General features: G+C 39.2%; 4 protein-coding genes across 4 annotated transcripts; 1 reads left to right on the forward strand and 3 right to left on the reverse strand.

Moving 5' to 3' along the window:
• Positions 1-716: 716 nt before the first annotated feature.
• LOC140139312 (uncharacterized) lies at positions 717-10,201 on the reverse strand. The gene is made up of 6 exons (XM_072161091.1): positions 10,177-10,201; positions 9,256-9,765; positions 8,905-9,122; positions 7,371-7,532; positions 2,368-2,671; positions 717-2,124 (listed from the first exon to the last, which is right to left on the reverse strand). Exons 1-6 carry the CDS (start codon positions 10,199-10,201, stop codon positions 1,808-1,810), a joined length of 1,536 nt encoding a protein of 511 aa, XP_072017192.1. The 3' UTR covers positions 717-1,807.
• On the reverse strand, positions 9,644-24,170 carry LOC140138922 (metabotropic glutamate receptor 4-like). Its single transcript, XM_072160705.1, has 5 exons — positions 23,499-24,170; positions 18,008-18,234; positions 16,587-17,146; positions 15,205-15,361; positions 9,644-9,765 (listed from the first exon to the last, which is right to left on the reverse strand). The coding sequence occupies exons 1-3, from the start codon at positions 24,166-24,168 to the stop codon at positions 16,817-16,819; spliced, it is 1,227 nt and encodes a 408-aa protein (XP_072016806.1). The 5' UTR covers positions 24,169-24,170; the 3' UTR covers positions 9,644-9,765; positions 15,205-15,361; positions 16,587-16,816.
• Positions 10,769-11,710, forward strand: LOC140139313 (uncharacterized). The gene has a single exon (XM_072161093.1). The coding sequence runs from the start codon at positions 10,769-10,771 to the stop codon at positions 11,708-11,710; it is 942 nt and encodes a 313-aa protein (XP_072017194.1).
• On the reverse strand, positions 24,170-27,481 carry LOC140139314 (metabotropic glutamate receptor 3-like). The gene is made up of 3 exons (XM_072161094.1): positions 26,403-27,481; positions 25,092-25,318; positions 24,170-24,190 (listed from the first exon to the last, which is right to left on the reverse strand). The coding sequence occupies exons 1-3, from the start codon at positions 27,373-27,375 to the stop codon at positions 24,170-24,172; spliced, it is 1,221 nt and encodes a 406-aa protein (XP_072017195.1). The 5' UTR covers positions 27,376-27,481.
• Between the last annotated feature and the right edge of the window lie 334 nt (positions 27,482-27,815).

Here is a 27,815-nt window from a genome sequence, read left to right on the forward strand (position 1 = left end):
ACAGATTGACAAGGCTAGCTCTAAAACTACAAGGGGCCCATATGTGGTACACTTATGGGCTCTACCCCTTAGATTTATCCTTTGCACATCTTGGCCCCAGAGGTCAAAGGTCACGGGCACCAGGGGCCCAAATGTTAAAATACAAAGCATGCTGTTTCTCATCAAATGAAGCAGCCTCAGGGCCCTGAGTTGGTACACTGATAGCTCCAGGGGTGCTCTATACATACAAGTATACATGAGCCCCATATATCATATATTATTATGGGGCTCAGGGCCCCAAATGTTAAAATAAGGGGCAAAAGATTGACAAGGCTAGCTATAAAACTACAAGGTCACAAAGGCTCATATGTGGCACATGTATGGACCCTAAGTTGTAAATGTGCCTTTTGCCCATGTTGGCCCAGATGTTTAAGGCTAGGGGCCCCAGAGGCCCAAATGTTAAAACAAAGTGCAGGTCGTTTCTCAGCAAACAAAGTAGCTACAGGGTTTAGATTTGGTACACTAATAGGTCTTCAGCATTATATTGTTATATGTATATATGAACCCCATGTGTCACATAATATGGGCCCCAGGGCCCCAAACGCTAAAACATAGGGCCGGCCGTTACTCAGTAAATAAAGCAGCTACAGTGCCCAACTTGAGTCTACTGATAGCACTTGATAATTATACTTCAACATAATACATGAGCCACATGTCAAATATTATGGCCCAGGGCCACAAATGTTTAAAAAGGGCCGTCCGTTTATCATCAAAATAAATAAAGCAGCTTCAGGGCTCAGAATTTGTACACAGATTGCACCTGAGAATTATATTGTTAATAATACCCATCCCACCTCATACACGTAGAACTAAACAGATTCACAGACAATAGCGTAATTATAATATAGATGACATAAACGTTAAGGCTGTCCCAGTTAAATTACATACCTTTGGCTGTTCCATTTAATTTACATACTCCCTCTGAAATGGTCCCTAAACAGCTGTTCCATTTAATTTACATACTCCCCCTGAAATGGATGTTCCATTTAATTTACATACTCCCTCTGAAATGGCTGTTCCATTTAATTTAAATACTCCCTCTGGAATAGCTTTCCCCTAATCAAATTGCATAATGAATTTCAATCTATCAAATTGCATAGCTTCACTGTGAATTAGAGAGACTGATAACACCCGGTGACAACAGCAACCTAAGTCCTCAGCAAATAAGGACTGTAAAGCCCTCTAGTTTGTACTCCATTGCTAAACGACGAGTGATTGGTATTTAACCAATAAGGTAGCGCGCTTTTTCCAGCACAACAAAAAGCGCTCCATCTCATTGGCTAAAAACCAATCGCTATCGCTCAGCGATGTACATTCACTTTTATTCTATCTAATCAGCATAACCGGAGAATGGCTCACTTCCACCACCAAAACTGTTTTTAGTAACTGAGTGTTTCATGTCTGACGAAAAGGCCCTTTTTTTCTGAGGCCCGATATGCAACCTACACAATCTAATAGAGCTGGGCTTTTTTTACGGTGGGTGACCATTATAGTTAGGTCTCCATAAAGTTCAGCGTTAGTAAAGTGCTAGGGTAATGTGCTGCTTCCAGTGTACATTAAAAACCATTCAGATGCTTTGGATATCTCTTTTCGATGATTTTAACCTCACGAAATAAATCATGATCGAAATCACGCAAGACACTGAATTCATCGTAGGCTTGTACCTCTTTGGCTTTGAGAATTTCGACTAACATGTTTACCCTTTCCCCAAGTCCATGTATACCGTATTCTTGATCTCATCAACCTCGTCATCGCTCAGAACACACCTTCACAAGCGATATGGATACTTCCTTTCAATCTTTTTAACTTCACAGTATAAATCATGATCGAATTCCCGCAAGGCACTCATGAATTCATCGTAGGCATTTACATCCTTGGTTTTGAGAATTGCCAGTAACATGTTTACCCTTTCTCCAAGTCCATGTATATTGTTAATCTCAGCAACCTCTTCATCGCTGAGAACATCCCTAGATTTGAGCCGCATAAGAATATTGTTTGTGTTCAGGTTATCGTGTAGGATATCCTTTGCGTCATCCAGAATTAGATTGAACATCTTAATTGGTTTGGAACTTGGTGTCTGATCATCTATAATAAAATAAGAATAAGAATAAGAGAGGAAGATTAAGGGAAACGATGATGATGATGACGATGATGATGATGATGATGATGATGATGATGATGATGATGATGATGATGATGATAATGATGATGATGATGTAGATGATGATGATGATGATGATGATGATGATGATGATGATGATGATGATGATGATAGTAGTGATGATAAAAAAATAACGATGACGATGACAAAAAGGATACTTTGCCTACCCCTCCTGCAGCGTGCATGTGGTGATGTCCATGATGCTGCTGTAACTGAAGTACTGGAGCTAGCTCCTGAATCTGTTGTTTCGGCAGCTGCTGCTGCTGCTGGCAATAATTGTCCGGCCTTCTTATGTTGTGACACGTCTTCCATTATATGCAATATATACACCTTAATGACGTCTGGATCATTAGGTTTCCTTTGAACATTGAGGGTTGCTATAATGCTATCAACCTTGTCATCTTTTGGAGTCAACATAAAGCGACAATATGCGTTACCGGGTCCTTTGTTGATACTCTCCGCGTGTATGTTCTACAATGAACAAACAAGCAAGGAGGAAGTAGTAATGAATTAAATTCACTCTTATTCTACAAAATCATTTTGACCAAAACCCAAAAACAAAACAAACAAAAAAGTTTAACGATTTAAGCACAGTTTTTATTACCGGCGTATCTGTAAAAGGAGAATGTTTATGGTGGAAGAGTCCCTTGAAACAATCAGGAATCAGACGAAGGAGCAATTTGGGTTTTTTTAGAGCCAAAATGGTCAAAATCAAGGATCTTTCACCGCTCTGTTTTGGTCAAATTCAGGGGTCTTTTGGAGCTGCGTTGTCCAAAAATAGGGGTCTTTCCGGGAGAATATGCCCATGGTATAGAGTATTGAATTGCTAGTTATTTAAAAACAGGTAAACAGTTTTGCAAAAGATGGTCTTTGGGTGACATCACTGTGGGTGACATATCCAAGGGAAAATAAGGGGTCTTTGGGTGACAGGTTTTAGCTTTGAGATGATGCCACAAAGTTGTTTGGTGTTGTGGAGATACGATCTGAGACCCTTCCCCCCTGGCGGGTTCGGCCGGTTTGGTGGTTCTCCCAGATTGGGAGGAATCGAGGTTTTTAGGGTTGGAAGAGGAATGGAGATCTGGCGTGGTTTGTATCATGTATGGGTTAATTTAGGATAAATAAATAAAATAAATAAAAGCTAATTAATATCCCCGTCGTGTTTTATTCCGTATTCATCGCGACATATGGTGGAAAATTCCGGCGATTATGACTTGTAAGTTGTAGTACACACCGGGAGTACACATGTACACGGTACCTCACGCAGCCAAGCAAGGCCAAGCGAGTGACTCAGGACTCACCATGGCATGCATCGATACCGTAAGATGGGCCGTAAGACTAGAGCTATCCCCGCAGTGTTTAAACTGATATAACCATACATTCATGACCATGATGATGACTTTAATTATTTAACTGTCCAGTCAGATTTTGATTTAGGCCTAGGCCTACCTGCCACCACGGCTGTTTGATGTGATCATTTATTAGTTTTTCAAACAAAACATCATGTACAACCCAATTTTAGGCTTAAACAGCTAAAAGCGATATCATGCTAATGTATACAGATGCTTTTGAGTCATTTTCTCCTTTAACTTTCCCCTTTTTTACAAAATTATTCACTTTTACAGCATTTTTTAAAGCTTTTCGGATAAAGAATGTCATCTATTTATGACAGAATTGGTGGCGCTATTTAGTTACTGGAAATTACTCTTTCAATCTTTTAATACAAACAATTTATTTTAGTTTTTTGATGAAATATTTGTATAAAATTTCTTTGCTGCTTGTTTCACCTATTCCATCTGTTTTACAGGCAGTATTGATCACCTACCCCTTGCAAATTAAGAAATATGCTTTAGGTTAAATAGCGCCATCTATAGTTTGCATTTAGTTAATAATGAAGCCAATTCTATATACATCAAACAACCGTGCCACAAAATGGCGTGTCAAAACGCATTCAAACCGACCCCCTTTAAAGGCTCACATCAAGACGTTGAGGATTGGTTAGACTCTTTTGTCCGGTATGCGGACTACGCAAATTGGGACGACAATAGACGCTTCAATGCTCTGCGGGCTTTACTACAAGATTCAGCTGCGCAATGGCTGCGGCGACAAGCAGCAGAGGAACTTGACGACTACGAAACGCTGCGTCAGGCATTGTTGGAGAAGCATAAACTCCAACCAGCTCAGATGTTTCAGTTACGTCAAAAGCTTGCAAATACGACACAAGGTTGCCGCGATGTAAAGGACTACACGGAGGAACTTGCCAATCTCTGCCATAAATTGCAAATTGACGAGGATGGGCAGTTACACCACTTTATAAGTGGCTTACGCACGCACATTAAACAGCAGGTTCTTCGCTGCCAACCTGCAGACCTGCAGGAGGCACTCCAGGCAGCCATAGCAGAAGAAACGGCGGCAGCAATTGTCAGCAGTCCTGCAGACCGAGCATCAACGCCAGCTGCTCCCATGGTCGCGACAGTGCAGAGTACCCAGTGCCAACTTTGTCATGCTTATGGGCATGTAGCACCACAATGTTCTGCCATGTACCGTCCCCACCCCCACCCCCCCGCCAGACGCCCCAGGATTCCTCGAGACCAAGTGCAGTGCTATGCGTGTGATCAATTTGGACATTATCGGCGTGAATGTTTGCAGGGAAACGGACAAGGCCCACCCCAACAACCTCAAGGCCGGCACTAACGGAGGTTGGGCCCCACAAAACTGCTAGCCCAAAGAACATGTGTGATAATAAAGTACAGCGAACAATTAAAGCTACAAAAAATGACAATGTGTTGGTATCAAAAACTAATGTTGAGTCAAATACAAATACAAATCTATGTCAACATGTGCATGTAGGTACACAGTCAGTAGATGTTTTGCCCAATGATGTTGTAATGATGTCAAATGAATATGCAAATGTGAATGACATGTTAAATAATGAGAATGTTAGGCCAAGTATGTGTGTTCCATCAAATGGTGAAACTTATGTGTCCAATAATGTTGATAATGATAATTCAAATTTGCATGTCAAGTCAACTGATGTACATACCAATCCAGGTGTAACTTTTAGTACAGGCAATGTTATGAATTGCAGTGATGGTAATCAGTCAGGGTCTCATATATACATGTAGCCCTATATCACACATTTCTTCTCAGGTCACTAACTGCAGTCCTCCTTGTGATAAAGCCCGTGTTGCAAAGGTCCATACAGTCAAGTCACCTTGTTTAGGCAATTATGTGTCCGTTCAGATTCAAACACTCAAATTGTTTGCTATGGTTGATTCTGGAGCGGATATTAGCTGCTTCAATCCAGACTTGTTTAAATATCGTGAATTTCAGAAGCTCAAAATTCACCCCTCAGACAGGGACTACATAGAAACAGCCACCGGTGACCGTACACAAATTCAAGGTATGATTTTTGTCAAGTGCAAAATTGCAGGTCACATGATTCAATGCCCCTTTTATGTTGTGCCCAATGTTCAGCCCTCTCTCCTATTAGGACAAGATTTTCTTACTGTGTATGAAGTTGGACTGCAGTTTGGCAGAGATGGAATGATGTCATTGTCAATAAACCCAAAACGTCAAATTGTGTCAACAACCCAAGTCACTGTACCCCCCAAAGTCACAGGTTGCATTTATTGCACGTATACGAGGCTCACCCCTACCCCCGGAGGTGTGTGGCGTGACTTCGGGTTCATCTAACTTGTTGTCAATGGGGCTTTTGTCTACCAAGTCATTATCTGTTAACAAACATGGACTAATACAGTATGCATGTGCAAATTTCACAGATGAACCAGTGCTAATTTCAAAGGGTGCAAACCTTGGAAAGTTCACAGCCCTATCACGTCAACATGAATTGTATCATATACCTGATGATAGAGAGGTGGGCACACAGGTTGCTACAGTACATGTAGATTCAGTGCCAGTACATGTTGGTAAACAAGAGTCAAGTTCTGTTGTACAAGATACTGTTCAAAATATTACTTGTGTACAAAATGATGAACCAATTCTTTGTAATGTGCCCAATACCAGTCATGTCTCATTTCCAGATGTTGGTGCCACCAAGAGTACCCAGGTACAGGGTGCGACTAATGTACAATCTAGTAGTGATCATGGTGATACATGTAGTTCTCAAGCTTATAGGGTGTCACAAAATTAATTAAATTTGTTTGCATTAAGTAGTAAGTAAATCGCTGTATTCCATAGTGGCGTATAGTGATTTTTGGTCATTTTTTTGAAAATTGGCACATATGTTTTAATGATGTTTTCTTTCATTTTTCTAAGTCTCATCAGTCAAAACTAGCTAATTAATTAGTAATTAATTAATAAAATGTGGCGTATAGTTACAAAGTGAAATTTTTTGTTTTCCATAGTGGCGTATCGACCATACACCACTTTTTACACACATTTTATAATTATGAAATATCGGCAAAAATGAAAAACATTGTATGTCATAGTGGCGTACACGTCTTAGTGACGTATCAGACCTATACGCCACTATGGAATACAAACGACGAAAACGGTGGCGTAAGGTTAACGTTAGGTTAGGGTATTGCGTATTAACGTATAGCTTTGTGCTTTTTGTTTTCAGTTTGCCAGCAATAGTATGTATTTATTTCTTTTGAAAAATATATAACAATAAAATCTATTTAGTTTACTACAGAAATTTCACATCATTTACAAAATTTAATGAATGTCTGATTTACACAACTCGATTTTAAATTGGCATTTCTTCAAACCCGATTTTCTCGAAAAGTTGTTTATTCGCGGCGCCCCACTATACGCCACTATGGAATACAGACAACAAGTTGTGGTGTCAATTACATAAGAATGTTTGAAAAAGCTCGACAGTTGATTTGACTGATTTCAACCCTTCTCCATTGCATCTATAGGCCAGTGCTGGGCGTAAGACCATACTCTTTAAATATACTCTAGTAGCTCACGCTCTGGTAGTTCTGACTCTCGGCGGAAAGGCTGCATAGTGAGCAACACTGAGTGTAGCTGGGTGTGAATGACCATTTGACTACTTTCTCTAAACCACTGAACTGGAAAACTGTGCAACGTGACCCATAGAATAAGTTTCTTATGGTCACCTCCTATTAATAGCGCCCCCTCATGCCCACACAAATACAGAGGTTATATCTCTTACTGAAGGAGAAACAGAGAAAATGATACTTACTAGAGGGGTTTCTGGAACTTCCCACACGTCCATGTTGCTATTTTTGTCCTTGACTTCTGTGAGGTCGATTTCCAGCATTTTGTGTCTAGGAATGTCATAGACCTGTGCAGCACTATCTAGACAACGCACGTGATTCATCGCTGCCATTTCGGCTTCAATGTTCTGCGTAAGGATTGAGATGAAAAATACCTCAAATTATGCTGATTTTGAAATATATTTCTGTTTTAAAAAGATATATTTTATTTGCTTTTCGTTTTACCCTGATGTAATTCTGTTGACATTGTTGATAAGCGTTGATTGCATTAACTTATACATGTATATGGTGCAACATGTGTGCAAATAATGCATGGATACATAAATCAGTTTGTATTATTTTGTAGGAATTAAAAATTGATTATCCGGAATTTACCCGAAATTTTCCAGGGAAGCGTTACTTATATTAATACGATTAATACGATACGATGCAGCACTACAGATAGTTAAATATTTGTTATTATACTATATATATATATATATATAGTAGATCATCGTCTTTCGTGGTTCGGAAATTAATCGAGTTTGGATTTGATGGTTGGTATAAGTTTTGGATGATAAAAGTTGCTGAAGACGTCGGGGGAGTAACTCCCCTCTCCGTTAAAAATAACAGGGCCCCAGTATCAACAAAAAACATCAAGGCAGGGCAAACCCGGTAGGACTGAGGCCGGAAACTCCCATAGTAAGGAGTTCCAATATTTAATGGCCCCGCAGGGCAAGAAAGCAAGGCGTAGCCTTAAGTTATCAATTTTTAATTTTTTATTATCTTTTTATTTTACCCCTCAATTTCTTCAGGCCCTGTCCTCTATTGGGGGCTTATCTATAATTTAAGCTTGATCGCTATTGTTTTTGACGCAATATTGTTTCTTTGTAACTTTGCGGACAACCACGAATAATATTATTTTTGAGCACTTTTGGGCTGCAAGCCCGGCAGGTCTGAGGCCGGGAAATTCCCATAGTAAGGACTTGCAACTTTTGGAGTTCCAATATATAATGGCCCGCAGGGTAAGAGATCAAGGCGTAATCTTAAGTTATCGCTGTTTTATTTTTTATTATTTTTATTTTTTATTTTTACCCCTTAATTTCTTCAGGCCCTGCCCTCTATCGGGGGCTAATTTATAGTTTAAGCTCGAACGGTATTCTTTTTGGAGCGATATTGTTTCTTTGTAACCCTCCGGAGCAACCTTGTATAATGTTGTTTTTGAGTGCTTTTGTTTTTTTACGCCCGATACCTCCCCAACCTTCCCTATACGTCATTGAGGAATTTTACTTGTCAAATTACATGTTTTTATTTTCTATAGTTTCAAAACGTTTTATATACGGCATAAACTCAATAACAACAGATGGCGCTATCACTGCATTAAAGTAATTGGTATGATTATTTTAAGGCCCGTTGTAGAATGATTAATCATTTTAACAGGGAGACAGGGTTGCTTTACACAATAGAACAATATGAAATTTCATATCCTATTGTAATTCTGTCTTTTCAATAATTCATTACCTTAACATGGAAGCTTTTCAAAGCGTAAACTGTAAGTCCTATTTCTTTTGATCTTCGTAAGTCAACAGGAATATACGGCAAAATCTTCACTCGTAGTTTACTTCTTCCAAGGATACACTTGATGCAGAAATGCGCCATACGAATCTTAACTACGTCCTTTGATAAGAATGTGTTGGCGTTATTCCCTGTCTCACCGTCATAGTCGAGTTGCCATCGTCCTGGACATGACCAATTTTAAATTTAAATTATTGAATCATACTTAATGATCAACACATTTTATAACATTTAATTTTAATTTGTACTAATCTGATCGCATAAACACCCCCATAAGCAATTGCCGCAACCCATTACCTGCTGTTTTTGTCCAGACTTCAAGGTTCTTCAGAGTCAAATCAACTGCTGCATGCTTCAAAGTCAATGTCACAGGTCTCAAGAACTGAAGCCCATCAGGTTCTAATCGCACTATTGGTGCAATGATGAACTTGTCGCCTAGTGGTGGATGGTCTGTCTCTGGTGAGACGATGGATAGTGTTATCTGTGTCGGTTTCTCCAAGGCTCCTGGTGGAATGCTCAGCTGTGCAATGTTGTCATCAAAGCCTAGAGTACCCTCTTCTGGTCCAATGAACTTTGATATTTGATCTACATTTGCTGGTGACTCGAAACTCTCGCTTGATGCTTCAATATTGCTGTCGCTTGGTGGTTCACCATTGCTGTCGCTTGGTGGTTCACCATTGCTGTCGCTTGGTGGTTCACCATTGCTGTCGCTTGGTGGTTCACCATTGCTGTCGCTTGGTGCTCCACTATTGCTATCGCTTGACTCGCTTCGTGCTTCACCGTTGCTGTCGTCTGATGGTTTGCTACCTATAAAAAATGATACACGATATATTGACACATTTAGATAGTGAAACAGTGAGTCATTTCGCACGATTTAATACTATACGCTCTGGAACTGGAAGTAAGACTACTCAAAACCGGAAGCCAGTTTCCCGGGAAAGTGGATCAGATGCTCACATCTGATGAAGTCCTCCGACGAGATGGACGAAATATTAGTAAGTAAAAACTTACTGGTTTTGCCAAACAAAAATTACTACTTGATTTGATTTACAAACCTGATGAATCTATTCACTGAAGTTAGGAATTCGGACAATCCACGGTCAAGAAGATACGCGATTTGGAAAGTGTTAACAAGAAGATCTCTAGACATGACTTTTACGCACCGTTGTAAGGATTTAAATCTGACGCCGGTAAGCTTGAAATTGAAATGCCCAATACGCACGAATAACGCGAAAAAGATCATAGATAAAGCGGAAAAAGAACTGGTTCGGGAGCGTATACAAGTGATCAGTAATAAAATATCCAATTTGGAAAGTAAACACAACGAAATCAATGTTGACATAGAAACGATAGTTAACCCGGAAGTGAAAACCCAGGTCGATTTCCATGTAAACAGCTCACGTGTCGCGGAGAGTGAAAAATGCAAAACCCGACAAATTCGGAAGCTCGAGCGTTTGAAAGAGAAATGTGAGGCAAAATTATCGCCCCTCAAACGCCAGGACAATGTAGATCTTTCAGGAAATCAACTCAAAAAATGGGTGACTAACTTATCTAAGCACAAACTGTCGGAACCGGAGGAGAAAATACTGCAGAAAGGGCTTAATTTCGCGGTAAGTTGCGATCATATTCCCAATGAAGAATTCATTGTTGCCACTGAAAAAGAATGCAGTTTTATCCCTGCCGATGAAAGACCGGCGCTTAGAGCTGAAGTAGTAGGTGTACTTAAAAATGCGAAGCCCCTCAGTCTAACATCACGAAAGAGGAGAGGCTAGCCATCAATTCCCTCAAGAAAAATGACTCGATCTTGATTATGGGCGCAGACAAGGGTAGGTCAACTGTAGTCCTGGACAAAGTAGATTACGAAGAAAAGGTCCATGAAATGTTGAAGGATGAAAGAACTTATGAAAAACTGAAAGCTGATCCTACCCCAAAGTACAAGAGAAAGTTAACAGCCATTCTCGCAAATACACCACGTCTCTATTGTACCACAAAAATCCACAAACAAGGTAACCCAATACGACCAATCGTCGATTATACAGATTCCCTCGGCTATGAGACATCCAAAGCCCTTGCCGATTTGCTCAATCCTTTGATCGGTAACACAGAACGCCACGTTAAAAATTCAAAAGAATTAGCGGAGGATCTAAGTGGAGTGTGTATTGAGGACAATGAAATCTTTAACTCGCACGACGTGGTATCCTTGTTCACAAACACGCCAATAAAGGAGGCCCTAGATGTGATTAAAAAAAGACTGGTTGAGGACAAAGATCTTAAGTTGCGTACCAAACTTGAAGTTGATGATATCATCGAACTCCTCGAATTTATTCTAACCACCACATATTTTGAATTTAGAGGTGACATATTTAGGCAACGGTTTGGTGCAGCGATGGGCAGCCCAGTCAGCCCCATCATAGCAAATTTCTTTATGGAATTTCTGGAACAGCAAGCAATCGCGACTGCCCCGATTGATTGTAAGCCACGGTATTGGCGTCGCTATGTGGATGATGTACTTGAAATAATCAAACCAGGCCAAGTTCAAAACTTAACCGATCACCTCAACACAATCGACAAAACAGACAGTATAAAATTCACCTATGAAGAAGAGAAAGAAGGAAAAATTCCATTTCTCGACACGTTAATTGTCCGGAAACCTGATGGTTCGGTAAAGCTCCTGGTATACAGGAAACCAACCCACACTGACCAATATCTCAGTTTTAAGTCAGAACACCTCTCCATCAGAAAATGGGTGTAGTCCGAACCTTGTTTGATCGCATGTACAGCGTGGTCACGGACGAAACGGATAGAGCAAATGAAGAGAAACATGTGCGAGGAGCCCTAAAAAACTGTGGCTATCCAAAATGGGCAGTAGACCAAGTGAAATCAAAAATGCAACTTAAAACAAAGCCAGCTGTGAAGCCTACCGCAAAGAAAGACCAAAAGAATGAGGACAAAAGCAAGGGTATGGTAGTGCTCCCTTATGTCAATGGAATTTCCGAGCGTGTTCAAAGAATTTTCAAAAAGCATAAAGTCGACACCGCTATGAAACCTCATCAAACCCTCAAAAAAATCCTGGTCCACCCCAAAGACAAAAGAGACAAGCTAAAAACAGGCAATTGTATTTATGAGATTGGCTGCCAAAATTGCGATCTCACTTATGTTGGCGAAACCTCGCGCCTGTTTGGGATAAGACTTGCGGAGCACAAAGCGGAAGTAAAGAAAGCCAACGAGAAAAAGTTTACTCGGTCAGAACGTAGGGCATCCGAGCAAGAACAAACATAGTCAGCCATATCGGATCATGTCGCAAGGGCAAATCATGTAGTCAATTGGGATGACTCCAAGATACTGGGCAAGGAGCATGTCAGAAAGTCAAGAGAAGTACGAGAAGCTATGGAGATCAGAAAGAGGGGACCAAGACCATGAATAGAGAGGAAGGCAGTTATTTCCTAAGTCACGTATTTGACCCACTTTTGAAGACTGGAAGTAAGACTACTCAAAACCGGAAGCCAGTTCCCGGGAAAGTGGATCAGATGCTCACATCTGATGAAGTCCTCCGACGAGATGGACGAAATATTAGTAAGTAAAAACTTACTGGTTTTGCCAAACAAAAATTACTACTTGATTTGATTTACAAACCTGATGAATCTATTCACTGAAGACCAAATCTATTGCCACTTCAGGTCCTATTCACCTGCTCCTTCACTTCTCCAGTTGAAATCTAAGCTGATCTTCTCTCCCTTACTCAAACCATAATCAGTACCACCAGAAAGAGGTATTTATTTATTTCATTCTTATTTAACCTGCGTTAACCTTTCAATGCACTGGCATTGTTCTCCCAAGGTGCCCAGGTGTGGGGCAAGGATGTCTCCTTGCAGAACAACAGTAAGTATATCAAACAGCTCAGTTTTACATAATATGGTGAAACTACTTTTGCCTTGGTATCTTCATACGTTCTTTCTATATCTTCCGCAAGTTGACTAGGAATTCCATAGGCTTTGATAATTTACAGCATCTTTGTTTGATTTTTGTTTGATTTGTTCGGGTTTTGACAACCCTGGATAACCCAAGAAAGCCTCTATTGAAGCTTATTTCCATTGGGGTCCATTTGAACACCGGGACGGGTTGGGAACAGTCAGGGGTTAACACCCTACTCTTTTCGAAACTGGCTGCGAGATACATGTACAGGTATGGCTCTCTGTACACGGGACCGACGGCTTAACGTCCCCTCCGAAGGACGGAGTACTTTCATGATTCATTTACCCAATTCTAAATGAACCATGGGGAGAGCGGAAGTCTGAATTTAATCTACAGAAGTTGCCAATTAATTTCAGACTTTTTTTTTTTCCAAGTCAATATCCCAGCAAATCGCCACCGCCGGGAATCGAACCGGGACCTCATGCACTAAAGGCAAGTACCTAACCATTGCGCCACGCTCTCCCTCCCATTCTTTCCTTTTCTTGAATGGTATCAAAGTCTTTCCTGAAGTCTTTGGAAGTTGTAATTGGGCATTCTTCTTTGTTACTCTATTGTATGGTCTTTTGTGCTGCCTCCCTGTTGACTTTTGCGAATCTTTCATACCTCTCAGTAACTGTCCCCCCCCCCCCCCACTTCCTCCAATGGTTAAAATCTGTTGTGTACTTCAACAGTATATAGCTCTTGAAGCTTGGAGTCCGAGCAGATGGTATTCCAGTCATGGTTGCTTCCTCTAGACAGGGTCTTGTTCTTACTCAGAATTAGGTATTATATGCTTATGTATTAGTAAAATGTTTTCCCAATTTTTGCGAAGAAGGATATAGTCCAGTTGGTACTTGCTTCCTGCTAGGCTGTAGAATGTCCACGGCTTTCATTTCCTCTTTCTGTTCTCTCGGATGGTTCTCACGTTCATTGTGGAAATTTTGACTGTTATTTTTCAGTTTATTAGGTGCTATTACAAACGCTCGTAGCAGGCGGGCTTGTCCCTTCAACAAGGCTTTGAGGGAAACTCGTTATTTGATTTCTTCAAATCAGCGTCCGCTTTTGACATGTTTTTTCTGTTGTTCTATAATATCTGTGGCTGCAAGTCCTACAAAATGGTTTAACTTTGGAGTTTACCCTCTCCATGTTCTCACAGATATCCAGTGGCCGTAACAAAATAAATATTCTGATCCACTTCACCCTCCACTCCTGCCATCCCGTCTCCAACCAGATATGGCAAGTAGTACAGGTCATAGGACTCCCTGTTTGCGTTCACTGGCCGTTATATGAATACGTTCCATGACGCCTTTCTGCCTAGGAGCAATACCGGGGTACTCGAGACTGTCCGCCTGAAGTAGTAAACTAACTTGGTCAGTAGTTTGGTGATCGTTACACACCAAAGGTTGTTGTGTAACCAGGGCGTGTCCACGCGTCGGTGCGGTGGGCCTGCGAACAACACCTTTGGGGCCCTTTGCTACTCCCAGATCGCCTGCATATCTGGTATCGCAATATACCAGTTACCTGAAGTGACCACTCGGAGGCCCTGCAGAAGTCTTGAGTAAGGAGAGGATATGTACTGACAGGAGAAGACTTACATAATTCCTTCCCTTTTCACCTTGCGGCTAGCCAGCGACAGGTGGGGTTGGTCCGCAGCATAGCCTAGCATTTCAAGCAAGCAAAAAAGAAGCGAGGAGAATGATAGAAGAGAATGATAGAAGAGAATGATAGAAGAGAATGATAGAAGAGAATGATAGAAGAGAATGATAGAAGAGAATGATAGAAGGGTATAAAGGTAAGAATGAAGGATTGATTGGGAAAATGCAGCTACAACTATATCTACTATAACTATGCTCTAGGCGAATTACCTACCTCTGTAACCATGGTCACAAAATGTCACCCACCGCCATGACTTATGGTGGTGGCGACTTATCACTGAAGTATTATATGCACATCATATTCCATGCAAAGTTAAGAGTTCTGATAATTTTATGTAACAGTGAGAAGTTTGTTACTCGCGTTATGCCCATATCTTACTATAGCACTTGCATAGTGCGATTAAAAATTCGCTACCAGCGTTCAGTCGTGGCTAGCGACGTCACGTCAAAAGTTGCAATGAAGTCAACTGGTTGCGACGCTAAGGATCCTAGCGACTTATCGATCAGATATCGGCGATCGCTTTTCCGATAAGCGATGGAAGGTACGTCACAAAAAAAACCCGCTAAGCTCCTTGCGATTGGTTAGCATAATACCGGCATTTCATGTGGAACAATCCTAATCGAGTTACAGTCTATTTACCTTTTGAGACATCAACATTTTCAATAAATGAGGGAAGAAGCGGCATTGAGGTTGACATGCGTCTTACACCTTCATGTAATGGTTGAGATTGTCCTTGTAACTTATGTAACTCTCTTGGTCTCATTTCATCTGTCACATTGGAATTACAGATAACTTGCTAAGATGTAACAAAATGAGAATGAAAGGTAAACAGACAAAAAAGAGGTTTCGATTTCCAAACGTGCGTTTCGTACGGCCGTCTATTCAAAATAGATTTTTGAATAGATGCACGGGCGTATGATACGCACGTTTGGAAATCGCAACCGTTCTATTATACAAAGTTTTGTAATTTTTAAAGATAGGCCTACTGTATGTTTGGATAAATCTATAAATCCACAACTTATTGCCGTTCCTTGATCCTATACTTATTTATCATGTACGTACCATACCATAAAGCTTGATGCTTTTCTGGTTTTTCCATTGTACTGGGTGACCCTTTTAAAACGGAACCCAGTTTAATTGTAACACTTGAGTTGATTTGGTCCTACTACTTTTAAGTAGTAGTAGTAGTATTAAAATATTCACTCACTACGTCACTGACCGCTTCTATTGTTATGCATACATGTTGTCGCGCTAAAAGTCGATCGATACATGTTGAAATAATAAATAAATAAATAAATAAATAAATAAATAAATAAATAAACAAACAAATAATCCCCAGGGTCAAAAAGAAATCTACGCCACTGTAGTATAAAAGACGTGACAGACGAATTTTCGTCTCATTTGTCAATTTGTAGTCCCATTTTGATTTATCCTAATGACACTTTACTCTTTGTTGTCCCCATTTGCAAACATGAAAATTTATGATCACCCCGGCTCCCCCTGGCTACGTCACTGGCCTGCTTCTTCGTACCCGTATCGTCTCAAATGACACGAATAATCACCGTTCCACGAGTCTGACATTGTCAACTGTCACAATTCCGGTATTATGTCAGTTCTTGGTTTTTGACGCAGCTTGCCAAAAGAATTGTGAAAATGGACAATGTAAAAATTCCGTCGTCAATTCCTTGTTTTTGACGCAACATTAATTCAAAGAATCAATATTAGTATAAAACTAGTGCACCGATTAACAATGATTAATGGTTTCATTTGTCCTTCATTTTTAAACATTTTTAGATACCCCCTGTGCCCTATTTGGCTTCTGTTTTGGACAAATTGTGCATTTTTGTTTGAAGCAATAATCAATAACAATAATATTGTAAAAACTGTTGCACCAAATGACTTCAATTGGGGCTTTATTTTCCCAAATTTCTAAGAGTTCTTAGGGGGCATATCCCCACCCAAACATACCATCCCCCGTTCAGCAAAAGCGAGTAGCCATCATTTTCTACTTTATTACTCACATGAGTTGGGATCTGGCCCGCTTCATCCCTCCGAACTGGTGGCGTCGCAGCGGCATCCGGTACGAAGTTCGAATTCCGCCTTCCATCTGCATTCGTTATTGATATCTGGGGAGAATTTAAACTTGTTTCTTGTATCGGGTGCCACACATGAAAGCCTTTCGGCTTGATAAAAAATATGGCGTAGATATTGACGGTGTATACACACAGGAGAGGAATACTTGCATTCACGATTAACCAAAACGTCCGGATCTATAGTACACATCACCAACGAGAAAATAAGTCGACGTGAATGCAAGAAGAACCACCAAAGAGCAAAAAGGATAAAATGTAATAAATTTCATCTTGTCAAATTTTTTGTGTAGCTTCAGCTGTAGCTTTCTGGAGAGGAAAGCAAAAGTGCAAAATACGAGGACGATGAAGATATTCCAAACCATGACTCCGATTGTTTCGCCATTGCTGCGGATGCATGTGATTTGGAGATAGCGCATGTCTCCCTCTGGGAAAACCTCGGTGACACGTGGTTGGGTATCGGAGACCATCCAGATAATTACCCATCCCGTCTGTTGAAAATGCAAGGTAAGAAACTAAGAATTAGATAAAGGGAACAATATAAATTGATTGATAGAATCCAAAATCGAACTAGCTCAGTTGGCGGACCGCGTCGCTCTTTTAAAGAAAGTCTCCGGCAATCACAACAGTATGCTCAAGCACGAATCACGTGGTTTTATTTAAAAGAAACTCATAGTGATCATAAAAGCGAATAAAAACATCTGTCTCTCAACACGCGATATTCAAAATTCCCGGGCACCGAAATTGTCTGGGGCAATGACGTCGCAGTAATACATTGAAAGCTGACGACTATTGAGCACAAATAACCATTACGTCATTGCACTTAGAAAATTTCGGCGCGGGAATTTTGAATATCGCGGGTTGTGAGAACCGACTGTTTTTATTCGTTTTTATGGTCAAAATGAGTTTGTTTTAAATACAACCATGTGATTCGTATTTGATAGTTACTTTTTCTAACATATAAGTTATAATGTTATGATTTCCGGAGACTCCCTTTAATTACACATCATTAGATTTATAAAGTTTACTCCGAGGACTGCTGTTAAATGTCAAAAATATAAAAAAGGTAAATTTTTAATAATTTGCCATTAAATTTGTATTGTATCAAAATTATTTGATACCAGGACGTACATGCTTTGTATTCAGAATGAAATTTGGTGTGTCTGATGTGCTCTCAGGTCCCACAAAAATACCGTGCAAACGTTGCTATCCGAATATTCCTTAGTGTTTATAGAATATGAAAAAATCAGACCGCAAAATGAAACTTGAAAGCCTCCGCAAAATGACGCCCTTCTTCAAATTGGGGAATAATAGGTGGAAACGCTTTGGTATGACCCAAAATCAAGACTCACCGGAATTACAGTTATGAAGATTGTGATAGCAACCTGGAAGTATTGGCTGAATAATTGTGATGTGAGTAACAACTTCTTTCGATACAGGCGTATTATGGTCTTTATAGCGAGAGACACATAAATGAGCGAGGTCGCTATTGGTGGTCCCAGACGGAGCATGACGCAAACACCGCTGGATATGCGAAATACACCGACTAGAAGAGCTGTTACATAGGATATGAAGATACCTGCAAAATTCGAGAATAGTATGTATAATAATGCGTTTTTCTTTTGGAGGAGATGAATTGACAACAATCATGACAATCTCATCATCAATTCAACATTTTTTTCAGCATTGCATAGATTTTTCGGTGCGTAACAATGAGCATTCCGTTTACAACACATTGTGCATCAACAGAACAAGCTAGAACACGATAAATTAACAGGCAGAATATCGAAATTCTATTACAAATATTGAGTTCTAACAGATAGATGTGCATCAAACCACGATTTATCAGCATTTTAAAGAGATCTTTATTAAGAAAGATAAACAATTGAGTATACAAATGACAATTAACTACATGTTAACCAGCCGCGAATCTTGAAATGCTGGTCCATGCGATTTCCCAGTTACGTCACCATGGTCACTGCAACCTGTGAGCTAGTAATATTTACCCAAAATTTGCTTCGTTGGTGCTTTACTCAGACACCGCGTAGTAAGGGAACAACCCAAAAGTTCGATGAAGCCCTATAAACGAAAGTCCTTTCGTTAGAAGGCTAACCCCCTCCCCCCTCCCCTCTAACGTAAGTGACATATATCGAAAATTCCAACCCGTATTCATACAGCCTGTCTCAAAAAAAATTGTGCAAGTGAAAAGCGCCCTCTCTGGCAATTAGAAAATACCGTTGTGACACATTGCTTACACCATCGTCAAGGGCGTAATCTTAGCTCTCAAATGCCGTTTGTTCTGTTCAATTTGCTTGTTTTGATCTCGAGATATGTTTAGTTAAAGACGAAAGGGTCAAATCACAATTGTGCCACTTTTACTAGGGAAGAGGGCTTTACATGTAACAGTGATAGGATCAAGTTTATCAAGAGTTCCTTCGTGAAATCAAAAGAATGCATCAATTACACAATACAAAATTTTTTTGACTGTTTTTACTGTTTTATCATGATGCAGGAATGATGATTCTCTTTTTCCACTTAAAAGAGATTAAAAGATAAATACATATTTCACATTCTGCTGTAAAAGTTAAATACATGTGCATGTCAATGATTTTATCATGGTAAATACTGTTCTCTTAGTCACTTAAGACATGTTAAAAGACAAACAAATATTGCGCACTTATACATGTTATAGGTTAATAAACGCGTATTACTTGTTGGGAGAGATATTAGACAAAATAATGCACGCGTGCTGATGTTGATGCTTCTAATGCATGCGCCCCGAAAGGGGGGAGTGCTTTAGACGCATCAACATCAGCTATCATTGATTTACGTGTACAGCTCTCTTCCCTAGTAAAAGTGGCACAATTGTGATTTTACCCTTTCGTTGTTGAATAAACATATCTCGAAATTGGAACAAGCAAATTGAACAGAACAAACGGCATTTGAGAGCTAAGACTGCGCCCGTGACTTTGATGTAAGCATTTTGTCACAACGGTATTTTCTAATTGCCAAAGAGGGCGCTTTTCACTTGCACAATTTTTTTTGAGACAGGCTGTATATGCTACAGGGGCCTTCGCTATGGTGCATAGGGTTGTGGAGGGGTGTGACAATGCTAGGATCATTGATCACGTTTTAGGAAGAAACGAATATTGCATTCTATTTTAAAATATTTTTTCTTCATTATCTTTTTTGGCACGGAAAAAATACGACTTGCTGGATTTTCAAATAAAAAAGAATGTGGTATCAAACACAAAACGTTTTCGACATCATTCGCCAAAGGTTAGAAAAGGTTGCCAGAAAACGTTTAAATGTCGGGTTATATAAAGGGTATATAAAGGGTAAAAATCGTTTTCATATTAAACATTAAAAACATTTTTGATAACATCCTGCAAATATTCTAACATAATGTTCTTTAAGAAATGTTTTACAATAACATTTTGAAAACATTTTAGATAGGTTTGTAGTGTGTTTTCATATATAACGTTTTTTAAAACGTTTTCATGACCTTTATATAACCAAGGGGATGAGACTTCTCGAGTCAGGTTAAATGTCGGGACCTACAATCAAGTGCAAATTTCCCTGGGACACTTGTTCATATTTCGCGCCCTCTGTTCACATACTGCAGTTACTGTCCGTTTTCCTATACACAATACACAGTGCTCTTACCATTGACGCGTAACCTCTACAAATAGTGTATGTTAGAAGTATGGGTAATTGCCTAGTTAACGTCGCTGTGTGAAAAATAACCGGCCAATATTAAAAGTACTCTTCTAAAATTCTAGAAAATATAGTTTTGTAACATGTCCTAAATTTTTAGCTAATTTAGATGTTTGGAAATATTCGCACTTTGGTGTTTTAGTGTATGTTATAGGTAATAGTACATTGCCTAGTTAACGTCACTGTGTGAAAAATAACCGGCCAATATTTAAAGTACTCTTCTGAAATTCTAGAAAATATAGTTTTGTAACATGTCCTAAATTTTTAGCTAATTTAGATGTTTGGAAATATTCGCACTTTGGTGTTTTAGTGTATGTTATAGGTAATAGTACATTGCCTAGTTAACGTCACTGTGTGAAAAATAACCGGCCAATATTTAAAGTACTCTTCTGAAATTCTAGAAAATATAGTTTTGTAACATGTACTAAATTTTTAGCTAATTTAGGTGTTTGGAAATATTCGCACTTTGGTGTTTTAGGAAGGATATGTAAATGACAAAAAATATGAAGAAATTATTTCCAAACCGTGTTACGGTCCACAGCCATTATGTTTCTCATTTTCAAGAATGTGGTTAACAATATGCACAGTATTGTCTCATTTCGTGAACAAAGGCCACACAGTAAGTGTTACCTTGCGTTTGCTTTATAATCGTTCACCCAACTGAAACTATAATACCAGCTCATTGCTCATTGCACGGGTAACGCAGAAACATGTTCGTGTGGATTTAACCAGAGAAGATCTGATGTAACATAGTAGAGCTGTTTTCAATGAGTGTTATCTTGGTTTAATAGCTTTTAATGGAGTTTAAGTCCTGCAAAGGTCGTGGTGAATTCTACTGTAGACATGACTGCATCATGAATAAAACCGGTCATATGAAGTTCACCATATGATATTTTATTTGTATAGTTTCCAACCTATTTCGAATCCCCTCCCTCCCCCACCAACCAATGTTGGAGCAACACTATAGCCCATTTAAAAAATCAGGCGTTTGGAAGGGGAGCGGGGAGGGTCATTGAACTATGGAAATGTCCCAGAAGAGATGATATACCACTACGGCCATTTGTGGAAGTTAAAAGCAACGCCTTGTGATACCAAGATGATTAATAATGCATATTATGCCTCATCAGTTACTTGGTATACTGATTTACTATAGAATAGTTCTTATACCATAAAATATATTACAATATTTTATCATATTGATTAAATGTGACCAAATGCCGGGAAATAAACTGACCTATGTCAATTCAGTTCATAGAGATGATATACAACATGTGTGAATCGTGACCTTTTTCAGTCGCAATTCCCAAATATCGAAGTTCTCTGATATAATCCGACATTTTTTTGAAAACGTTTTTACCAAATAAAAACCAAAACCCCAAAATATAACATATTTAAAACGTTTTAAAAACGTTTTGTGTTTGCTGGGACAGCTGCTTTAAAAATGAACTTACATGACGTTGCAGGTTGCGAATACTGCTGAAATCATTTTGAAGAAACCACTGTAAAATGCCATTAGGCCTATCGTACTTTGGAAAATACTAAAATAATATATTAAATCCTTAAAAAAGATCAACTTTGACCGATGTTTTAACTGCTTTTTTACAAACGTAATCGGACTTTCTGCCCCCTCCCCCACTAACGAAAGGACTTTCGTTTATAGGGCTTCATCGAACTTTTGGGTTGTTCCCTAAATATTGTGTGATTTTTACCTATACTTGTAAAATCAATAATTCATACCGGGAACAAAGTACCGTTATGTTTGATCAGTGCAGATTGATATTCTTTCACAAGAGGACACGAATACGAACACACAGACAAATACGGCGCCATATTGGAAGATTACGTGAGGTGTGAAAGGTTTTCGTGATTTTTTTTTTATGTCTAAACTATGCAAGGCATTATACCTGTATTATTGACAGTCCTATACTAATGGCAAAAGGTAATTCCCTTATCAAACTAGACGCCTTTCTTAGAAAGTTTCTAGGGCGGGTTAAACGCCCGGGTTAAACGTTGTCATGATGGGTTAAAGGTCCGTAACCCGGCCGATCGACAGCATCATCCCCCCGATTTTTTTCATTGTTGATGAGGTTTTGGTATCACATATAATAGATACTATTTTTCTCATTACTATCCTGAAATTTGACGTTCCAAGTCGATGTATTTCCGGAGAAATCATGAAACACAGCGGTTTTTACAGGCTACCAGTTGTTCGCATTTTACACGACACGGGAGTTTTGGGTAGTCATAGAATGAAATCGGAATAGATTCGGAAGACTTCACCCCAGTACCAATTCGTCCGCAAAAATACATCAAATAAGCCCCCTAATGTCAAACTATAGATGACGCTATAATGATATAAAACAAAAAACAAAAATAAAGAAATACATAAGAGGCGAAATAAATAAGGAAACATGACCTATATTGTCAAGCATGATACGAGGAATATGAAAAAATTATGAGAGCACCTCACAAAAACAAAAAAAAATAAAACAAAGAAAAATCATAAATATGTGAAAATGTGCATCATATAGCTAAAAATAAAGAAATAATTAAGCGAAGTAAATACAGCATGGGCTATCTTGTCAAGAATGATAATGAGCGCAGTGATATGTAATGTTTTTTAAGATTAATCAGTATGAATAGAGGGTATAAAAGTGTACAGGGGCGAGCCGGTTTTCAGTGCCAAGGCGAACACTTCCTGTTTCCACCGGGACATGCGATCGGCCGTTGTTTCGGGATGCCTGACCAGAATGCAATTCACGCGTACCAGTGTATTGGCTTGCTATTATGCTAATTATTCACATTTATGCTGAAATTGTTCCCGTTTTCTCACATAGATTGATAAAGGGGACAATATTTGACATTGTATGTAAGTTTGAAGAGAATCCATATCCTAAACCGATAGGGTTACCCCCCTTTAAGACCTAACACCCTTCAACGAGCATCAAGTCATGATATTTGAAATTGACCGTAGCGCAATTGTGTTTTTAATACACCTCAAACCATGACAGAGAATCACATTATAATTCTCTTCCTATCATCATTTTGAACTTACCAACCATCACTTGAACCAAAGTTTGTGACTGACTGACTGTAGCGAGATTACCATCACTTACAGCTACTTACCTACAAGCATCACATAGGAAAGGCCTCTACTGGAATCTCTTAACAGCACTTTCTTCCTGTGATATTCATACAGACTGGTAATAACAATCGCGAAGAGAATCATCAAAACAGAAATGGTGATAATAGCAGCTGCCAATGGGTTCCTACGAAGTTCTATATCGAGACACGCCGTAAAGTTCTCATTCGGCTCTCCATATTTGTCATTATCCAAATCCAAACAGGATGAACATTCAGTGTTATTGTTAATCACGATTTCGAATGGTAGACATTTAATGCACTCCCAACAGCATGGATTATCCGGAATGACATGGCGTCTTTCGCCTGGCTCACACGGGCGGCCACAATCTGATATTGGTACCCCAGTGGCGTTGTCAACCTCAACGTACCATGGGACGAACGTATCTGCTCCTATCACATTTTCACTGGTTACGTCATCGTTCCACTTGCCTACGTCTACAAACTTGTAGACATCGTTAAATTCCTGCAAATTTCTGATCAAGTATCGACCTGAGGTGTCGCCGTTTTCATTAAAGCTGACGCGGCCATTGGCAAGACTATCAAAACTTGTTCTTAAAAGTTTGCCAAAAAGTTTATCACGGTCAAATTCCGCCGAAACATTCAAGCAAGTAGCGCAATCATTAACTGATTCACCGCATTTAGCGCGGCACATGCTATCTATTCACTATATTGTACTTTAATACTTCCTTACATAAACTATGGTATCTTAGCATGGGGAAATACTTGTCAAAAATATTTGGAAAAAGATTTTCAAACTTCAAAAAAAAGCCCTTAGAATGATATCGAATAGTCACTTTTTAAGTCACTCAGCCCCTATTTTCAAGAATTACAATTTGCTTAATGTTTATGATAGTTATGATCTCGAACTAAGCACTTTTATGTACAAGTATAATACCAATCAGTTACCAAAGGCCTTCAATAGTTATTTTGTTGAGCAGAGGAATCACCTCAGGTATCACACAAGAAACGCTGAAGATTACAAGATCTGTCTTACAAAAACAGAGTTTGCTAACAAAACAATAAGAACCGCCGGGCCAAGAAAATGGCATTCGATTGACAGATGCGCCAAAACGGCTACATCAGTAAAACTCTTTAGATCCCAAATTAAAACAAACCTTATAGAAATGTACACTTAATACCTCTTAATTTGGATTTACTTATTTTTATTTTACTCCACTTTTAAAACAAAAAATCGATTAAAATTAACTGATCTCTTAGCATTTATACTATATTCACAAAATGTCAGCTTTCTTGTGCGATATACGTACGTGAGCAAATGTTATGAAATCCTAATTTATATTCTGCATGTTCTTTATTCATCATTTTTTTCCTGCTTAGTTCGTTCTACATGAATGTATGAAAGAGGGTGGGGGTGTTTGTATGTATGTAATTGTATTTTATTAGACAAATTAAGAAACTTAGGCTAAGGTTAAGGGGTGCTTGTTCAGGCCTTTTTGGCCTTCTGAGCATCTCCTCATTCAAATGTGTTGTTTTGCTGTTATTGTATTGTTGTATTTTGAATGAAATAAAGATTGATTGATTGATTGATTGATTGATTGATTGATTGATTAATGCATACGCAAAAGCGTAGACCGCATCCATGACCAAAGTTTCGTGTGACGTAACATCGGAGTCTATATTTCTTACGGTGGAGTTGTCGCAAGCGTCGGGATCAGTGCATGCGCCATAATGGTTGAGAAATATGGGTAGCCATGGATTGTCGCTTGTCGCTGACGTCAGCGATCTGAAGTATGAATGGAAGTCAGGTAAGGTCTCAGATGAAGGTATCACGGTAAATGAACCTGTAAGTTATTAAAAAATAGCACACAACATTGATTGGTATGGTGGAACATTCATTTCATAGGCATTATGGATAATGCGAACCCTTGGATTCACTTAACTAAACTACATGTCGGACCTGTTGGTCGTTGGAGTGACAGTTTCCATATCTATTCATTGTGCGTGAGCGCTGCGGCGACTAAAACTATGGCAAAATACATATACAGTATCCAATTGCCACCAAATTTCGTCAAGAGGTAACTGAAACTTCACTCTATAAACTTATCACTTATTCATATTTGCACAAATCTGGAGTTTTCGGGGGAAAAGGAAACATTTGGTAATTTTTAACAACATTATATTTACTCTTGACCACTTGTATTTGACGACAATTTATCGTTACACAAGAATGATAATAAATAACATTTGCAATATTTTATGATGTATGTGAATTTATTTATTCAGGCCTAAATCTTTTATTTACGTATATCGAAAATAAAACAACGAATAACAAAAGCATTGCCCAGCATCGTACTGCGAGTTCTAGGTTGCAAAATCTTAAATTTGAAAACTGCACCATATTTACATTGGAGCATTGGGAAAAGGTTTAAAGAGCATTGGGCCTCGGTCATTGTTTGAAATATGTAAGTGTAGAGTCAGTGAGCCCATCAATTTGATAATAATACCTTTACAAAAAAAGGTTACTCCATTAGATTTCTGTAACCATCGTGCATATCGTGTTACATTTGCCATATTTGGTAGAGATACAATTCATTAAAGGATATGGAGGCATTTCATCAGCACTGGACGAAAGCTTTCTCTCACCATAATCGTATGAAATGTCTCCTATACTTTTACGTGTAAACTACAAAAATGTTGAAGTGTTTATATGTGTTCATATCAGTTTCTTTCACAGTGTAACCGAAATCAATAAGTCATGCCTTTTTGAGAGTTAAGTAGCAATAACGACAGTTATTTTCTTCTGTATTTTATTGTTTCTGGAAGTGGTCCCTATTTTTGCCTACATGAGTTTTGCATTCGTCTCTTTTGGTAGGACAATATCGTGTTAACAATATGGGTTATGACTCATTGGAAGGGTGTACATACCTACTGCGACCTCTTCGTTTCCTTCAGTAGCATCCTCCCCATAGTTACCCCATCCATCACTTCCAATCCAGATGAACCTCCTCTCCGCCTTCATCCTGGATGTTGCAGAGAAAATGTTCTGCGCCATCTCTAAATGCACAAAGAGTATTACCACCGTAGCTTGTGCGTTTTCTTGTAGCTCAAGCAACTCCTCCATGACATCGTCATAATCATCTGCATCGGACACTAGGGATATTGTACGTGCAATACCGACGCATATATCATTCTCCGCAGCGAGGTCCATAAACCGCTGCAAGGCGCTTTTCCCGTAGGTATCATCCGAGTTCAAGAAAGAAATGTATTTCCATTTGTAGTGGAGAATGATATCAATCATGGCCTTCACCTGGGAGCTATCTGGACCAACTACTCTTAGGAAATATGGGAAAGTGTTAGCATCACTTAATTCATCACTGGTAGATAGGAATGAGATCTGAGGCATATGATAAAGTCCAAACAAGATCGCAGCTTGCTTGCTGGAAGAACTCCGTTGAGCTCCAACTACGCCTATCACTGGTTTCTTCACAGAACAAGACTCACCCATACATCGTGTTTCTGAGTGTGATGATATAAAGTTTAAACTCTCTCCAAGAGTTATAGCCGTACTTGAACACGTATCGCGTATCTCAAACCCAATGGTAACATTTGGCAATAGTGTAGAATCTGCGTTAATCCGATCTATTGCATACACCATGGCTTCGACTCTCTTAAGAGAACCGAGTTCCCGAAGATTGCCACAGGTTTGGGTATAAAAGTTATAAAGGCGAAGAGGAAACAGGCCGCCTAAGTTTATATCGCCTTCTTTTATGTAACTTACATTGCTTAGGTGATTCTCGTAAGAATGGCACTTACATACAGGTACACCGTCCGAGAGAACCAAGAGAATGGTTATAAAAGCACAAGGCCATACTATATTTGGCGTATTCCGAAGACACATGGTGACGTTAAGTTTGTTGTCGCTGTAGGAAACTTATTTTGCATTCAGTGATAAGCTCAGAATTTGGGCGTATTTTGTTGGTTGTCGCATAAATCAAATGAGCATGGCGTTTAACTTTCGCTCGCAAGCTCTCGCAGTCTCGTATATAGTTTCACTATACATTCAACAATTAATGCTACTATCATAATATGTTGAAATAATCCCCAAAGCTGTGAAGACGCTTGCAACCAAGATCAGCCATATGGGTTGCACTGCAGCTCTTCTTAGAAAAACAACAATGTCATATAGGACCACTGGACTAGCTTACGTATAACAGAGTATTAAAACCGCGTTTATAAAACAAGCCATAATCACGGGCTCGTGTTATAAAATTGCACACATTAAGAACAACTTGCATTGGCGTCGCTTTGAACACATTAATGTCAAAGTGGATACATCAT

This window comes from Amphiura filiformis, chromosome 18 (genome assembly GCF_039555335.1).
Source record: "Amphiura filiformis chromosome 18, Afil_fr2py, whole genome shotgun sequence".
Classification (NCBI taxonomy): Eukaryota; Metazoa; Echinodermata; class Ophiuroidea; order Amphilepidida; family Amphiuridae; genus Amphiura; species Amphiura filiformis.

Bases quoted from the DNA above. Each gene is read 5' to 3' on its own strand.
- LOC140139312 (XM_072161091.1), bottom strand. From the start codon at position 10,201: ATGATCTTTTTCGCGTTATTCGTGC. The intron at 9,123-9,255 runs GTAATGGGTTGC...GGTCATGTCCAG, and splicing joins AGTCTGGACAAAAACAGCAG to GACGATGGCAACTCGACTAT. The intron at 2,125-2,367 runs GTAGGCAAAGTA...ATTTTATTATAG, and splicing joins ACATGCACGCTGCAGGAGGG to ATGATCAGACACCAAGTTCC.
- LOC140139313 (XM_072161093.1), top strand. From the start codon at position 10,769: ATGGGCGCAGACAAGGGTAGGTCAACTGTAGTCCTGGACAAAGTAGAT.
- LOC140138922 (XM_072160705.1), bottom strand. From the start codon at position 24,168: ATGTGCCGCGCTAAATGCGGTGAATCAGTTAATGATTGCGCTACTTGC. The intron at 18,235-23,498 runs GTAAGTAGCTGT...CGAATTTTGCAG, and splicing joins TTCCTATGTGATGCTTGTAG to GTATCTTCATATCCTATGTA. The intron at 17,147-18,007 runs GTGAGTCTTGAT...CATTTTCAACAG, and splicing joins TCTTCATAACTGTAATTCCG to ACGGGATGGGTAATTATCTG.
- LOC140139314 (XM_072161094.1), bottom strand. From the start codon at position 27,375: ATGTGTCTTCGGAATACGCCAAATATAGTATGGCCTTGTGCTTTTATA. The intron at 25,319-26,402 runs GTATGTACACCC...AATAACTTACAG, and splicing joins AAACGAAGAGGTCGCAGTAG to GTTCATTTACCGTGATACCT. The intron at 24,191-25,091 runs GCATTAATCAAT...GAAGTATTAAAG, and splicing joins CGGTCTACGCTTTTGCGTAT to TACAATATAGTGAATAGATA.